Source organism: Astyanax mexicanus, chromosome 21 (genome assembly GCF_023375975.1).
Source record: "Astyanax mexicanus isolate ESR-SI-001 chromosome 21, AstMex3_surface, whole genome shotgun sequence".
Classification (NCBI taxonomy): Eukaryota; Metazoa; Chordata; class Actinopteri; order Characiformes; family Acestrorhamphidae; genus Astyanax; species Astyanax mexicanus.
In genome coordinates this window covers 29,873,816-29,892,234 of record NC_064428.1, presented here as the reverse complement: position 1 = coordinate 29,892,234, position 18,419 = coordinate 29,873,816, and the positions used below count along the sequence as shown (strand labels likewise).

General features: G+C 37.8%; 1 protein-coding gene across 2 annotated transcripts in view; it reads right to left on the bottom strand.

Annotated features, from left to right (window-relative positions):
- Positions 1 to 14,754, bottom strand: part of epha6 (eph receptor A6) — a 264,591-nt gene extending 249,837 nt beyond the window's left edge. The window contains exon 1 of one of the 2 annotated variants that reach the window (XM_049469664.1): positions 13,856 to 14,754. In XM_049469664.1, coding sequence (XP_049325621.1) covers positions 13,856 to 13,940 — 85 coding nt within the window. In that variant the 5' untranslated portion in view covers positions 13,941 to 14,754. The remainder of the gene's footprint in view (positions 1 to 13,855) is intronic. The other variant, XM_022674654.2, reaches the window with a different exon arrangement.
- Positions 14,755 to 18,419: the final 3,665 nt, after the last annotated feature.

Here is an 18,419-nt window from a genome sequence, read left to right as displayed (position 1 = left end):
TCTACATTCTGTGTATAAATAAACACGCACTGTTGTGCTGCCGCTGCTGCTGCTGGCTGAGAGTTTGGTCCAGAGCCCAGGACCTGAGCTCAAATCCCCTCAGTGCCACAGCCACCCGTGGTCAGGAGTCCAAGAGAGCGCACTTAGTCGTTTTGTCTCCGGGGTGGAATAATGGCTTAGTTCCTCTCTGTCTGCGTCTGTCAAACTACAGCCGCGCCAGCCGACTGTAGACATCTGCCAGCTCGCATACACACCATTCTAGCGCGATCGGCGAGTGTTTAAAAAGATGTGGTAGCTGGACTCCTGCGTCTTGGATGAGGAACACGCTTGCCTTCACGCTCCCAGATTGGTTGGCGGCGAATAATGGCGGAGAGATTCAGACAGGCAGGTGGGAATACAACAATGACTAACACTGGGGAGATAATTGAGGGAAAAAAAAGAATCCCCTTATGGTAACAAACCAACTGTCCTCACGGCGTAAAAGTGGGGCTTTTTAAGTAAAAAAAAAAAAAACGTACACACACAGTGTATTTTTCTCCACTACTTTAAGTTTTACTAGTCTAGTTCTCCTAACTGCAGCTACAGTGTTCTCTCCATCCTGCACATTGTGTAGCCACAGTGGGTAATCTTTTAACACTGGTTATTTTACCATGTGGAATCACTAGTCTATTCTCTCTCTCTTTATTCCACTTTTTTCTGTTCTGTTTAACTAAGCCAACTGTTCCACCCATTCAGCTGCTACTCAGCTGTTTATCCCCCATCACAACTGATTCCACAACACAAGGAGGGTGAAGACTAGCACATGCCTCCTCTGCCTCTTTTCAAACTGCTGCTGATGTAGCATTACCGAGTAGCATCACAGTGTGCTCGGAGGAAAGCGCAGTGATTCGGTTCTGATACATCAGCTCACAGATGCAGCCTTGTGCTGATCGACATCATCCTAGGAGTGATGAAGGGAAAGAACATAGCACTATCTACCCACCCAGAGAGAGCAAGGCCAATTGTGCTCTCTCTTGGCTCCAGCTGATGGCAAGCTGCACGACCGGGATTCAGACCAGTGATCTCCCAGTCATAGTGGCATAGTGCTTTAGACTGCTGGACCACTTGGCACTCTTTTCTGTTCCCTTATTCTCTCTCTATTAGGACTAAGTTTGGTTTTTTTCCATTCTTAAATGCATCTCAATTCAGATGTGGACGATTCAGATGTGGACGATTCTGAATCAATTCCCAAATGACAAAAAAATCTATTCAGATACTCGTTAAAAATGGTCCAATACCCCATTTATCCAGTGCTAAACAAATGAGCGAGTTTTAAAACAAGAGCGGTATTTCCAAAGAGCAGCACTCCAGCACTGGCCTCCTCTCTCAGTCAGAAGAGAATGCGTAGCATGGTTGCTAATACAAGCAATTTTGAGGACCGTCCTTAGCTTGTAGAAAAACTACACACACGAAACAAAGTATCAAATTATTTTGCATACACATCTGACAGTCAGGGAACTGTCCAGAAAATAAGTCAGTGAGAAAAAAGAGGACATTTTTGTGCAGATATGTTCAATAACTCAGAAGCATTGAAATAAAATATAATGCAATTTATTTATTGTAATTCATTAAGTTAAATAATTAAAAAACGAATAATTTTAAGTTCAATTATGTGTTATTCCATTACTTTTCCTGATGTTCTATTTTTTGTTGAGGTATCGTTTCAGTATCGGTATTGAGATATTTTGGCAGGTATTGTATCGAGAGTTGTAAATTTGGTATCAGGACAACACAAGTAGCTATGCATTTTATGTTATAGTCAGGCATTTTAATCTCCTAGTACGCTTATACGATTCAGCATTTCCCTCATGTTCCCCAAAATCTGTGTGCTGTCGTGCTACATGTGTTTAGCACATATGCTAATCCAGCAAGCTAGCTATCGTGCCATCCATTACTTTTATCCACAGTTAATTTTCCTACAAACTACAACAGAGTGACATCCACCCTAATTTGGGACACGGATTTCTTGAGGAATGTTGGGGTCATCATTATCACAAAGAACTTTGATATTCAAAGACCCTCACACCAAAAGTACCCAATGGCTGACCTTGGGGCGTGAACCTGTTGGTAAACACACCTGAATCTCCACGGCCATCTTGGAAAGAACACCACACCAGGAATAAACTTTATTCCGTAAGTTTATGGAAACTGGTTTGGTGAACTGTTCTTTCTACTAGTTTTAAAATAATACATCAATACAGAACATATCGCAAAACAATCAAATATCGCAATGTTTTTTTTTCAATATCGTAAAGCTCTATTCTCTATCTATTCCATCTCTTCAACTTTTCCTCTATCCTCTGTTCTCTACCTCTCTCCTCTCCCCCCTCCTCTCTTCTCTCTTTATCCTCCCACGGCAGAACGGATGCAGGGCCAGCGAGTGCACCCTCATTTATGCGCTCATTTATTGGCATCGTTCTGTCTCAAAGTGGATTAGCCGGCTTTTATCCACTCTCAATACCGCCGGTGACAAGCAGTGGCGTAGCAGCGCACCAGCCTAATGCCTGAGGAAGAGGAGCAAAAAAAAAATAAATAAATAAAGTGTGCCAGACTGATTAGAGCTGAGCTGGGGAGAAAATCAGCCTTTTAAACTGTTCTGAGATCAGTTAGGAGTTTGAGCAGAATTATCTTTTTTCAAAGTATGGGGTCAGTGTGGACTCAATTTTACCATAGAGATGGAAATTAGGAACAATAATGTGTTTAAACTGTTCAGTAATGTGTTCACACTAGTTTTTTTTCTAGTGTAAAAACACAAAATCTGTGTAAAAGCACAGATCAGTTAGTTCTGATATAGGGAATATGTCATTTAAACTGTTCTAAGATCAGTTTTGACTTCTGTCTTTGAGTGAACCAAAGTGTGAGGTCAGTGTGGATGCTCAAATTAACTTATAAATTTGGATTCAATTTGAAAACTGAGCTCTAAATTAGAAACAATAATGAGTTTAACCTGTTTTGAGGTCAGAAAAAAGAGTTTTTTTTTCTAGTGTAAAAACTAAATCTGCAATGGTAAGGTGGAAGTCAGAGAGAGAGGCCAAATCGCCATTTAAAACTGTTCAGATATTAATTTGGACTTTTTTCTTTGAGTGAACCAAAGTCTGGGGTCAGTGTGGATGCCCAAATGCAATTAAAAAAAGGATTCAATTTAACAACTAAGCTGTAAATTAGGAACAAATATGTGTTTAGACTGGTCTGTGGTCACTATCAGTAGGTTCTGATGTAGACAAAAGAAGGTCAAATCATCATTCAAAACTGTTCTGAGATCAGTTTTGACTTTTGTCTTTGAGTGAACCAAAGTCTGAGGTCATTGTGGATGACCAAGTAAACTTTAAACTGAATTAATTTTTATAACATCTGTTAATTACAACTAATAATATTTTCTGAGGTCAATATAGAAATTGTTTTCAGAATAAAAACCCAAAATCTGTTTAAAAAAATCACCCTTTAAAACTTTTCCGAAATTAGTTTTGATTTTGGATGAAGAGTCTAAAGAGAGTGCAGATGCCCTAATACACTGTAAAAAGCTGTAAATATGGACAAATAATCCATCTAAAATTCTTCTGTTCAGTGTAAAAACATAAAAACAGTTTTAAAGCACTGGTCAGTTGGTTCTGATATAGGGAGTATGTCAAATCGCATTTTAAAACTGTTTTGAGATAAGTTTTGACTTTTGTCTTTGAGTGAACCAAAGTCTGTGGTCAGTGTGAATGCCCAAATGGATAAATGAGCAGTCAATTATAACCAGTAATCCATTTAACCTGGTCTAAGGTCGGTATAGAGATTGTTTTTAGAGTAAAAACACAAAATCTGTGTAAAAAGACAGATCAGTTGGTTCTGTTTTAGCAGAAGGAGGTAAAATCACCACTTAAAACTGTTCTGAGATCAGCTTTGACCTTTTACTCAGAGTGTACAAAGTCTGGGGTCAGTGTAAGATACCCTACTACACTTATATTTGGGTTAAATAATCCATCTAAACTCTTGAGGTAAATCAAGAGATTTTTGTCAGTGTAGAAACACAAACTCTGTGTAAAAGCACAGATCTGTTGGTTCTGATGTAGAGAAGATGTCAAATCCCCACTTTAAACTGTTTTAAGATCAGCTCTGACCCTTTTCTTAGCGTGTTTAAAGTCTGGGGTCAGTGTAAGATACCCTACTACACTTTTATTTGGGTTAAATAATCCATTTAAAGTCTTGAGGTAAGTCGAGAGATTTTGTCAGTGTAGAAACACAAACTCTGTGTAAAAGCACAGATCAGTTGGTCGTGAGGGAGGCAGAGAGAGGCCAAACCACTCTTTTTTAAAGCAGTTCTGAGATCAGATTTGGTCTCGCAGCTCTGCAGAAGTTGATATCAAGTTGTTAGCTAAAGAGCAACAAACTCTCTGGGGGGATCTTGCCAAGCTTCTGTTTAGGAATAAGAGATAAGTCACTGCAACTGTCAGACCACCCTTTCATACTGAAACACAACCCCACAACAAGACTGAACCCACTGAAGAAACTGAGTAATACGTCAGCCTGAGCATGTTACTAAACTATCTACTAATCATATATGCTGTTTTAAGTGGTTTCTGGTTACAGCAGGGCTGTGTTTGTATTAAGAGGCTAAGGGACCGTGTTTTCTGTGGGTATTATATAATAGTATTCTCTTTTAGTTGTGCTTCACATTAGGGGTGGGCGATATAGCCCTAAAATAATATAATATTTCATGGTATTTTCACGATAACGATACTTTTTTGAATTAAATAATTATTTCAAGAATACACTACTGCAACAAAATAAAAATTACATTTTATTATTGTGTACGCTATGATATGGCACACCCCTAACTGAGATATTAAAAAACACCATAATTTTATCAGATTTGTAACAAAAGCCATTGATCCAGAATGTCATGATACTAATAATAATAATGCACTCCAGATATCTCCATATATCCAGGATTAAAGTAAAATAAATGATACTGAACAGATATAATCTGCCTCTAGTAGATATATAATGGGAAATGAGAACAGTGTGAATTTTTCTTTTGCTAAAAACAGCAAAAAAAAGTAGTGCACAGATGTGATAATCAGAAATGGCACGATATTTCAGGGTATAATATCGTTCACGATATTCAAAAATGTTGGAGATATTACTGCGTACGATATGATATGGCACACCCCTACTTTACATGTAACTAAGAAGTATTTAGGATTTATTTAGATTTTTTAAAGATGTACTGTAACATTAAATGGCTTTTTGCTACTTAAAGAAATACTATTTTAAAGGTAAAAAATAAGCCATTACGTAATAATAACATGATCACACTTTATAATCAATTTACATACTGCTATCCCATGACTTTTGGCATGTCAGTGTAATATGTATACTGAAACAAAATGAATAACGTAGTTATATTATAGCTATTTTATATCGTATGCAATAATACCGCAAACATTTTGACATTATAAAAAAAAACTCCATATCTTGATTCTAACAATATTTTGAAAGTAACCTATTTTGTTTTTGTTTTGCTATTTACTTTATTTGCTTTATATTGTTTATGTTTACAGTTTACTATTGCATTACATAATGTTTGTTACACTATAAATATTGTCTACAACATGTGGGTTGTTTCTACTGATAAATTTAAATATCACCAAAAGGTGATATCTATCTATCTGTCTGTCTGTCTGTCTGTCTGTCTGTCCGATGATGCTGATTGATGTGCAGATGTAACCGCAGGCTGCCTTCCAGTACATCTGTTTATAACACAAGCCCAACTTTTCATGTCGGGATATGTTTGCCTCCCGTCTCAGCTGGAGCCCAATCATAATCAGCTTCATGCCGCGACGTGCTGGACAAGAGCCTGTAGGTGTGTGTTTGTGTGCCAAGTGGGCGTCTTTTTTTCCTCCGTGTACAATAGGAAAGAAATTGGACACAATTATAAGAGTGCTGGTGACAAATAAGAGTGAGTGTCTCTCACTTAAGGATAATAACTGGTGTATTATTGATTCCTTTATTATAGCCTACCGACACACAAGCCTCCTACAAACTGTAATAACATTTATTAGTGCTGAGACATGTGAGTGGGCTGATGACTGGATTGCGACTGAAAGGGGGCGAAAGTGAGGCCAAAGCGGCGATGGCGAGGGTCACAGTTTGTAGAAAACATGGACGAGAAACGACTTACAAGGACGAGAGGATTTGGCTGGAGTGCTGCATTACAGAAAAGAGGTGATTTTTAATCTCCTACTGCTATCTATAGCTCATCCTACACAAATGCTGTCTGCCTCTTTCTCTCTCTCTCTTTCTTTCTCTCTTTTTCTCCTCTCTTGGTTTAATACCAACACTTAATCTTTTTTTTTACATTCACACAGGGTGACTTACAACATTATAACTGTGTTACAGAGGTGGGCCAATATAGCAGAGGGAATCTTGCCCAAGGACTCTTATTGGTGTAACACAGCATAATCAACCAGAATGAGAACTGAACCCCAGTCAGCACATTGTGTGGTAGCTCTCTGGCTTGTGTAGGGTATCTGCAGATATGGAAAAATTACATTTAAAACTTTTTAAAGCTTTTTAAAGACTTGAATACCACACTCACAACAACAAAAATAAGCAAGAACCTGACAAAATACACTACATATCACAATACAGAAGTTGAAATTCAATATATTGCAATAAATTGCAATACTGTAAGCAAGATGAAACGCTCCAATTTTTTCATCATATTTTTGAAAATCTTAAATGAACTGATTTGCATGTCCATAAATGAACTTTCTTTTTTTGGGTACGCAGTTTCTACACTAAAACTAGTGTCCAATGCAAAACTAGAGTTATCTAACACCAATTGCCTTCAGTAGCATCTAGCTATGCTAGCTAAAAAGCAAGTACTGAACTCACCTGAAAATAGCAACCCTCAGAAACTACAAAAATTGTGCAATTGGTTTCTCAAAAACTTTCACTCTACTAATAAATCATATAGCCAAGTTGCACATGCAAATTATTTGAAATTGCGAAATGCAGTAAAACCAAAATTGTACTGTTACTGTCTGTGGCACAACCCTCTACACAACCACACACACACATTAAGCAATCAACCAATAAAAACACACATCACTCACCGGCACGTTGGGAAAATTAAGTGTGTATGTTTAATGTTCAATGTCAGGAATCAGCTGCCGTCATAAAGAAGGCTTATAATATTAAGAGACATTATGAAAATGAAGTATCAATTTGAAAAATCTTAGTTTAGATAACACGGTCAAAGACAGATAAAGATAATAACTCAAGTAAAGTAAAATGGTGTGTAAATGATAGTAATCAGGAAAATGTATTATTATAAGTATTATAAGTATTTCATTATTTAAGGCCTTTATTAGAAGAAGAACTAATTTAGAGATAAAAACGCTCTCCAGACAATACATTGTCTCCTATTTATATCTAGTCTCATCTATGTCTTGTGCGCCTGAATTTCTTAGTTTTGCTGTTTTTTTGTGTGTTTTTAACACAGTGAAGAGTGAAGAACTTGCCGGCCACTCTTAGGCTGGTCTACGTGAACACGGCACAAAGACGATGACCTTGAAATGTTTTTTCAGAAGCCTGATGAAATCCCCGGCCACATAACTGTACTGCCGCCAGACGGCAGCTGATCAATGTGTTCCTAGAAATGAACACATTACTGGCCTCAGTGTGTGCCTGCGGCCCAGAGACGGGGAGGCTAGACTTGCTTACTGCAGGGGAAGGACGGACACAGTCCGAGTGTGTGTGTGTGTGATGTGAATGTGTGTGTGTTTGTGTGTTTTTTGTAAATGTGAAACAGTGAACCAGAGAAAGAGGAAAACATGGAGAGAGTGATGGAGAGAGAGAGATGAAGAAAAGATAGAAAGATAAGATAAATGGGCAGAAAAAGGAAGACAGTCTGAGAGTGCTGAAAGGGAGAGAGAATGGAGAGACAAGTAGGGTGACAGAGAGATAAAGAGAAAGACTTAGAGAGAGGACAAGTCGATAGAAACAGAAAGACAGAGACAAAAAAATTAACAGACAGAGAGAGAGAGAGAGAGAGTCAGTCAGAGAATGGAAAGATAACTAAGAGAAACAGAAAGACAGAATCAGAGAGTGATGAAAAGAAAGAAAGAGAGAATGGAAAGACAAGTGAAGAGACAGAAAGATAAAGGGAAAGAGTTAGAGAGAGGATAAGTCGATAGAAACAGAAAGACAGGGACAAAGAGAAAAAAAATTACAGACAAAGAGAGAAAGAGAGAGAGAGTCAGTCAGAGAATGGAAAGACAACTAAGAGAAAAAGAAAAACAGAATCAGAGAGTGATGAAAAGAAAGAAAGAGAGAATGGAAAGACAAGTGAAGAGACAAAAAGATAAAGGGAAAGAGTTAGAGAGGCAATAAGTCGATATAAACAGAAAGACAGAATCAGAGAGTGATGAAAAGAGAGAAAGAGAGAATGGAAAGACAAGTGAAGAGACAAAGATAAAGGGAAAGAGTTAGAGAGGCAATAAGTCGATAGAAACAGAAAGACAGAATCAGAGAGTGATGAAAAGAGAGAAAGAGAGAATGGAAAGACAAGTGAAGAGACAAAAAGATAAAGGGAAAGAGTTAGAGAGGCAATAAGTCGATAGAAACAGAAAGACAGAATCAGAGAGTGATGAAAAGAGAGAAAGAGAGAATGGAAAGACAAGTGAAGAGACAGAAAGATAAAGGGAAAGAGTTAGAGAGGCGATAAGTCGATAGAAACAGAAAGACAGAATGAAAGTGTGATGGGAAGAAAGAAAAAGAGAATGGAAAGACAAGTGAAGAGACAAAAAGATAAGGGGAAAGAGTTAGAGAGGCGATAAGTCGATAGAAACAGAAAGACAGAATGAAAGTGTGATGGGAAGAGAGAAAGAGAGAATGGAAAGACAAGTGAAGAGACAGAAAGATAAAGGGAAAGAGTTAGAGAGGAGATAAGTCGATAGAAACAGAAAGACAGAATGAAAGTGTGATGGGAAGAAAGAAAAAGAGAATGGAAAGACAAGTGAAGAGACAAAAAGATAAGGGGAAAGAGTTAGAGAGGTGACAAGTCGATAGAAATAGAAAGACAGAGACAAAGAGAAAAAAAATACAGACAAAGAGAGAAAGAGAGAGAGAGAAAGTCAGTCAGAGGATGGAAAGACAACTAAGACAAACAGAAAAACAGAATCAGAGTGTGATGAAAAGAAAGAAAGAGAGAATGGAAAGACAAGTGAAGGGACAAAAGGATAAAGAAAAAGAGTTAGAGAGGCTATAAGTCAATAGAAACAAAAAGACAGAATGAAAGTGTGATGAAAAGAAAGAAAGAGAGAATGGAAAGACAAGTGAAAAGACAGAAAGATAAAGGGAAAGAGTTAGAGAGGGGATAAGTCGATAGCAACCATAGACTGTATATAGATGGACAGAACATCGTCTCTCAAAAGTGAAGCCAATTATATTGTCAATTTTTTTATATTCCCACAGAATTCGTTTTTTAAAGCGTTATTCAGCTCTGACTAAAAAGGTGTGGTTATTGTAAAAAGGGCTGGGTTACACCTAGCCGGGGTGGGACCAATGACTGTATGGGCGGGACCAATAACAGACCGTCAGCAGAACCTGCATCATGTTCTTTTTTCCCCTTACGTCAAGCAGTAGACTAGTACTAGTAGTTAGTCAAACGTTTAGCTAGCTAACTGTACTACCATTATTATTTTTTATTAGCTAAACTGAATTTAAATAGCTGTATTATTAATGTCGTGTTCTGCTGTTAATTGCTCTAACAGACATTCTGGACAAAGTTCTTTGCAGTTTTTTCGGTAAGTTTGCTGGTTCTTCCCTCCACTCCTTTGTCTGTGTGCATTTTATTTTATTAGTTATCATCTTAGACGAACCATTTAATCTCAGTTGGATTTTATAGCTAGCTTAATTTGTTAGCTAACATTAGTGTAGTTATCTAACTAACTATATTCGCTAGACTCACCGGTGCGTGCGGCAAGCTGACCCAGATAGCATGAAGGCTCTGCCCGAGATCCGCTGATGTACGGCAGCACTGGCTTAGACTCTGCATAATCCGTGCAGAATTTAGCCAAATGTGCTCAGTTTGTCTCAGCAGCAAAATTACCTGAGCTTCAGTACGGGATTCGTCTCGTTGTTTAAAGCAATAACTAGTCCTGGCATTCACTGCCGTTTGGTGATGTTTTTTTTTCGCTGTATTTAATTCACTTCCACTTGCTACATACAGAACTATCATGTGGTTATCATGTGGTTAATATCCATAACGTGCACGAACTGCACTGTTACTATGAAAATATTAACCTTATTGTGCTGCAGATAAGTTCTCCGCTCGGCTCGGTTTGTCAGACTGTGTGAGCTCTGTTGAGGCAGCCCTCAGGGGCGGGGTTATTTAAATGAGTAGGCTGTCTCTCCACAGTCTTTCTCCCTCCTCTGGTCTCTACTGCGCAGACTCTGGTCTCTGAATCGCCAAAATGGCGGAAGATTTTGGCTTCATTTTCATTGAATGAATGGGAACGGCGACACGGCGTCCATCTTTATATACAGTCTATGATAGAAACAGAAAGACAGAATCAGAGAGTGATGGGAAAAGAGAAAGAGAGAATGGAAAGACAAAGACAAAGAGATAAATAAAAAGGTACAGAGAGAGAATATAAATCAATAGAAAGAGAATGGTAATGGAAAAAGCGATAGAAAGACCTAGGGAAAAAGGTATGAATAGACAAAATGTAAGAGGGGAAAGACAGAAAAATGGAAACAATGACAGAGGTGGTAAGAAGATGCTGAGAGCATGGGAAAAGGATAGAATAATAGAGTGATAGGTGGAGGGAGAGAATGAGAACAAGATACATATAAAGAGATTAAAATGACAGAAGGAAAGAGAGAATGACATAGACAGAGTTGGGGAAAGAGATACAGCAAGACGAATACATGTTAATAAAAATGCTAAACAAAGAAGAAAATAATACACGCATGGGAAAGAAAGAGAGAGAGAGATACAGAAAGACAGTCAGCAAAGAGAGAAGAAAGATGAAAGTATGACAGAGAGAGAGAGAGAGAGAAAGGTACAAAAAGGGAAATAAAAGAACAGTGTGTAGAGAGAAGAACAGACAAAAAGAATGAGAGAGAAGTACATGAAGAAAGTTTGTGAGGGAAAGACAAGATATTAGAGTGTAGGAAAAAGAAAAATGAAGACAGAAAAAACAGTGATAGTGATAAGATGACAGTAAAAAATAGAGAAGTAAAGGGTAAAATTCTGTAAATTTAAGAAAGATGGAGAAAAGAACAGAAATAGAAAGACTGAGAAATAGGTGGCAGAAAGAGGGGGTGAAAGATTGAAAGATGAGGGTCCAGTTTATACTAAAATAAAGGAATGAAGAGATAGAAGAATGTACATAAAAAGAGTATTGAAAGAAAGAGACAGAAAGCTGCATGTAAGTGAGAAAAAGAGATTGAAATTTAAAAGATAGAGGAAGAGAAAAGTAGGATGGAAGTACAGTATAAAGAGAGAATAATAGAAAGAGTCAGAAAACAAAAAAGAAGTGGCAGGAGAGAAAGATGGAAACAATAAATATATGGAAAGTGAAAGAGATGCAGAGACAGCCAGAAATATGGACAGAACAACAGAATACATAAATATGATGAGAGCAGGGAAAGAGATGTGGGATAAAAAGATGCAGGAAAAGGTACAAAGATTAAATATGTATTAGGAAATAAATATGTCGAGAACATCTGAAATATAAAGGGAGGAACTGTGGAAGACAGTGAGGATGACAGAAAGAGTACCATAAAAGTATAAACTGAGGGAAAGATAAAGATGGAAGGAAGAGATTAGAGCAATAAAGAGATAAAGAGATAGAATAACATAAAGACAGAAGAATAGAGTGGCGGGAAAACATGCAAGATAGGGAACATGAGAGAGAGATGGGGTGGAACTGAAAAGTAGTGATGTTAGAAAAGTGCTAAGAAGTGGTCAGTGTCTAAAGGAGAGCAAAAGAGAGTTATAAAGAGATAGAATGACAGAGAAATAAAAAACAGTGAAGGGAAAGGAAATAAAGTATGACAGAAAAAAAATAACAAGATTAAGAAAGGGGAGGAGATAAAATAGAAATAGAGAAATAAGGAGCAAATAAAAGAGTAAAAGAGAGACAAGTAAACAAAACAGGTAATTTAAGGAGAGTACAATATGAGAGCGAGAGAGAGAGAGAGAGAGAGAGAGAGATTCAGATGTTAATAACTTTTATTCTACCACGTTTTTTTAAGATAGTTAATTTATTAAATTAATAAATGTAATGGTTTTTATGGCGTAATGTGAAGTTGTAATGATGCTTAGACAATTAACTTACTGAATAGATAGATAGATAGATAGATAGATAGATAGATAGATAGATAGATAGATAGATAGATAGATAGATAGATAGATAGATAGATAGATAGATAGAATGATGGGAAAAGAGTCATGCAAAGTAAATAAGAGCAATAAAGAGAGTCATATAGAGAGAGATGTGATATAGAGAAATGAAGTGATAAAAAGGATTAAAACACAGACAGAGAGAAAATGCGGATGACATGAGGGAGGGGTACAAAAAGGGTGATGAAGGGATGAAAGTACATGTAAACAGAGAGGGTGAGAGAGAAATAGAGGGATAGGGAGAGAGACAGCGTTTAAAACCTTAAAAATAGAGATGAGAGAAGTGCAGAAGTACAGTAAAAAGTGAAGGAGATGATAAAAGATACATATATATTTTATATATATATATATATATATATATATAGACAGAGAGAGAGAGAGATGGGATATAGAGATGCAGAAAGAGTCAGGACAACTAAATATATGTTGGAAGAGGAATATAAGAATATAACAGAGAAGACGTTGGAAGACGTTGTTGGAGGATGTTATGAGAGAGGGGCATCAAAAGGGGGATAAAAGGAAAAATAAGTAGTTGAAGTACAGTAGAAAGAACGTTGAAGATGAAGGAAAAGAGCAAAGTAAGAGAGAGAAACAAAGAGAAAATGACAGAGTGATAGCAAGAGAGATAAAGAGAGATGAAGAGACAGAAAAGTATAGATGAAGGAAATGGCAGAAAGAAAGTCGTACAAAGTGAGAGCAATAAAAAGACAGTGATAGACATAGAGAGGGGGAGACAAGGAGAGAGAAAGTGTGAGAAAGAGAGAGAGATATATATATGCAAGCAGCAATATAAGGAATATAAAATATATGTTGAAAAAGGAACATAAAAGGTGCAAACAAAGGGGGATGAAAGTACAGTAGAATAAAAAGATGTAAGATGAGGGAAAATAGCCATGCAAAGAAAGAGAGGGCAATAAAGAGAGAGAAAAAGACAGGGTAATATAGAGAAAAAGACGGAGAGAAAGAGAGATGAAGAGACAGAGAGAGAGAGAGAGCTGGGTTATATGTTGAAAAAGACAGAAATACAAGTCAGAGTGATGAAAAGAAATTGGGGAGAATTATGGAGGAGTGTGAGAATGACATAAGAGAGGGGTAGAAAAAGGGGGATGAAGGGATGAAAGTACAGTATAAACAGAAATACAGAGAGAGTAACCGGTACAGTGTGTGGTAGGCTGTAGTCTCAGTTAGTCTGTTCTCTGATGTTTTTATGGATGAGTAGAACCGCTACAGTCACCAACCAGCTCCACAGAAAACACTGCAACCAACCCGGTCCACAACAACAACCAGCACCAGCAGCAGCGTTTACACACACAGCTAACCAGCTAACTTCACTTAGCCGCATGCTCTCCTGCGTTTAGCGTTACATAACCGCTAATAAACAGTGTAATAAAGGAGCTAGTTAGACTAACTCACCCTGATTGGGGTGTCCGGGGTCCGTCAGCGCCACAGTTCCCACCAGCGCCAGGGCGATACAGGCTCTGAGTTGGAAAGAAGTCATTTTCAGACCCAAACCCACATCCAAACGGAGCGCACGACGGGAATAATAACAAATAAACCTCCGGGAAAAGAGGTTAAAACCGGCTAACGTCCTACAAACGTTCCCCCGCACTCACAGTTAGCGCTAACATAACTTTAAACGGCTTCATGCGGCGGATTAAACGCCAATCCATCTCCGTTCTCCTTCTTTCTGAGGTAAAAGAGCTGAAAAATCAACTAAAACACATATAAAACTTGCCCGCCGATCAGTCCGAGTCGCTTCTGGTCCATAAAACTCGCTAAAACCGCCTTATTTCAAGCGTCGTGTTCAGAAATTCCGTCAAAAAATTAAAACTCGACCGTTTCTTTCTCTCTCCAGTAACGGCCGCCGCGCGCGGAGCTCCTGTCAAACCGCGGCGCGAGACAATTCTCCTTCTTTTGGCGCCAAAATAAAAAAAACGCACGAGACACTGAACTCCCGCCACGCGCAAGAGGACCGACCACGACTGCGGCTCGAGCTCGAGTCCTCGCGGTTCAGCGGTTCAGTAAAGTGTGTGTGTGTGTGTGAGAGAGAGAGAGAGAGAGAGAGAGAGAGAGAGAGAGAGAGAGAGAGAGGTGGGAAGGGTGTGTGTGTGTTTGAGAGAGAGAGGTAGATAGATAGTGTGTGTGTGTGTGTGTGTGTGAGAGAGAGAGAGAGAGAGAGAGAGAGAGAGAGAGAGAGGTAGATATATAGAGTGTGAGAGAGATGTGAAGAAAGTATTAGAGAGAGACAGATATGGGAAGAGAGAGGAAAAGGGATAGAGTTAGAGAGAGATAGAGTGAGGTCGAGAGAGGTAGAGAGAGATAGAGTGAGGTCGAGAGAGAGGTAGAGAGAGATAGAGAGGTAGAGAGAGACAGGAAAACCGATAGAGAGAGACCCAGAGGAAGGCAGGCGCACGTGCCGCTCTCCGCTCTGAGCAGTCGCGCTCGCGCGGCACCGCTCCGGGTTGTGTTAGTGCGTTAGAGCTCCGAGAGCAGGTTAGGGACTCTAATGTGAGCGTCAGGGACCACGCGCACTGTATCAGCTCAGGTGTTATGCAACGTCATGATCAGGTCATAGAGTGTGAGTTAGGTGATGTGGGACACTGTTTATATATCACCATGGTCGTCTCAGAGAAATGGTTGCAAAAAAAATGTCAGATTGCAATGCAGTTTAAATGCTATTTATATGTGGACTAATGTGTGAAACCCTTGGTCATGTTTATTGAACTGCACAGAGTTAGTGTGTCACATGTAAATGCATTTTGTAGTGTTTTTTTAATGGTTTTTAATGATAATCCTGTGCATTTATTTTTTGGTCGGTGGTGTTGGGAGGTTGGGGGTGTTGATGCCACTTCCAAGAACATGCAACACATTTTAATCAGGGATTGAATTCGGTCTGGCAATGCAGCTGGCCATGGTGTAGCATCAAAGCTCTTCAGATGGCAGCAGCATGTGGATGAGCATTGTGCTGCTGAAAAAGTGCACCTAATTGTGTGCATTTAAAAGAGGTATGGTCACTGGTTGCAGGGTCTCATTAATATATCACTGGGTTGTCAAAGCACAAAGGTGATTTTGCAACATATTAAATTGCAACTGTCAGGTTTTCATATGTGACATCCAGCCTTCATATCAGCATCAGAAGGCATATAAGAGTTTTTAATGCATCCCATTCTAAAAACAACTAAGAACAAAGGTGTTTAGATGGAGTTGTGCTAAATATATTGTTTACTAACTCAATTGTATTAAAATGTGGGAAATAAAATACATAAAATTTTATATATATTTTTTCAAAATGTTAAATTCATCTTTTGGGTTCTTCAATTCAATTCAAACTCAAATTGTGCTTGTTCTCTTGGAATTTACCAAGAAAATCAACAAAACTTTTTTTTTTTTTTTCATGGGTGCCCATACTTTTGCATATACAGTCATGTCCATAAGTATTTGTACAGTGACACGGTTTTCCCTCTGTAAATTTTAGTATGTTGGAATGACAATAAACAATCAAGAGTTTCAGGGTTTTAACAAAAACATCGCATTTAACTTAGGAATAATCAACATTTTGTGCTTAGTTTTACATTTTTACAAATTAAATTTAGTAATTGGACATACTAAAATATTTTGACTTATGCTAGAAACACTTTGATTCTGCTTGCTTTCATTTAAAACATGCATTTTAAGACTTTTTAAAAAGAAAATCCATTAAATATGGTTCTTCAAGGAATAATTGAGTAGCCTGAAGTGTCCATTCATATAATACCTGATGGGCCTTAATGGCACTTGAGTCCAGCCCACATTCAGCATGTTTGTCTCTTCAGCGTGTTAACTGTTGTTTGATGAGTCATCTGTTCCGTCTGTTATCTTGTCTCTGTAGGCCGTTTAGTGCTTAAAAATGTCATCCTTCACTCAGTTCATTTGGTTCAGAAGACAGACACCAAAAGAAACCTGACTTCAAGTGTTTGTTGATTTGTTGTGGTGGTCTTTGATTAGCCTCATGCAGAAAATAAGCCTCCAGCAATATGCTTACGGTTTGATAAGCAGACCTTAACCTTTCACAAAAAAACCTCCATAGCTGCACATAAACCATATCGACAAAAGTATTGGGACACCTGTTTATTTATTGTTTAATTAAAAAAATATTCACTAAAAATTAAATTACACAAACACAACTTTAATCTAACATAAATTAACACTTAAACCAAATCCTAACATAATCTTAATCTAAATTTTAATCTAGTCAAACTCTGTACTTTAATCTACAACTAAACCTGATCTGAACATACACCATAATCTACACCTAAACCTAATCTTAACCTATACCTTAATCTACATAAAAACATAATCTTAATCTACACTTTAACCTACACTTTAATGTACATTATCCTTATCCTAATCTACATATATTCTTGATTTACACCTCATTTCATACCTAAACTTAGTATTCAATTTACACCTAAACCTCATCTTTTCCAGCCACTTAACCTAAACTCTGTCTACACCTAAAGCTAATCTTAAATTAGTATACACCTATCCCTAATCCTAATCTACACCTTAATCTACACTTTATACTGAACCCTAATCCTAATATACAACTTAATCTACACTTTATACCTAACCCTAATCCTAATGTACATCTTAATCTACAATTTATACCTAACCCTAATCCTAATCTACACCTCAATCTACACTTTATACCTAACCCTTATCATAATTTACACCTTAATCTACACTTTATACCCAAACCTAACCCTAATCTACATCTTAATCTACTCTTTATACCTAACTGTAATCCTAATATACACCTTAATCTACATTGTTTTACCTAACCCTAATCATAATTTACACCTTAATCTACACTTTATACCTTAACCTAACCCTAATCTACATCTTAATCCACTCTTTATACCTAACCCTAATCCTAATATACACCTTAATCTACATTTTTTTACCTAACCCTAATCATAATCTACACTTTATACCTAAACCTAACCCTAATCTACATCTTAATCTACTCTGTATATCTAACTATAATCTTAATCTACACCTTAATCTGCATCTAAACCAAAATTTAACCTAACCTTAATCTACACGTAAACCTAATCCTAACCTAACCTTAATCTACACCTGATTCTCACACATTTAAACTGGAAGAAATGTATTATTTATATCTTTTTAAACCAATTTTCAAGCATTTTTCCAGGAACCGAAGGTATATCTATTTCTTTTACTGAATATAACATTTTTGGACACCTTTGTTAAGGTTATTTAGTCAAAATGAGTAAAGAGTATTTGACAAAGTCCACACTACTGCTTATGCCACAATCGCACCTCTTACTTCCACAGTCAGTATGGCCTTTTAAATGCCATCTAGAGATATTAAGGTATAAAAATGCAGTCCTATACACACATTTTCCCTCCTCCAATCTGAGGCTAATTCATGCAGGATAGAGTATTTATATGCAAGCCATCTGAAAGGTCATTTGATGCTATCATGCATACGGGATCCACTGTATGTAATTTATTGATTGACTGGGAGCCGGGGGTTTGGAAGGAAAACAAGTCTTTAATGCGGCGGGGTGTGTGGAGGTGGGGAAGTGGGGAAGTGGGGGGGCTTGCTACCAGCCTGTGCCGTTCTTTGAATCGGGTTATGCTGGCTAAGCAGTCGTAATGCGTCTGCATACAGCATTAGAGGACATTGGATATGCAGGGAGGTAAACGGAGACAGCAAGGGAGAATCAAAATTATTCTCCCAATATCTTTTCTATTCATAATCTCATCTGCTGGCGAATTTGATCTGTACGGCCCCCGGTGCACTGTAAGCCTCAGCTGTGCGACTGTGTGGTCATCAGAAGGGCTGGTGTTAAATGAAAATTTCTATTCATTACCAGACTCTTTTATTCCCTTCTTTTTTAAAGCGGTATGGAAGTGGCCTGTATATCTGTAGAGACATTAACTTCTTAGGTTCAGGTTGAATCTAACTAAC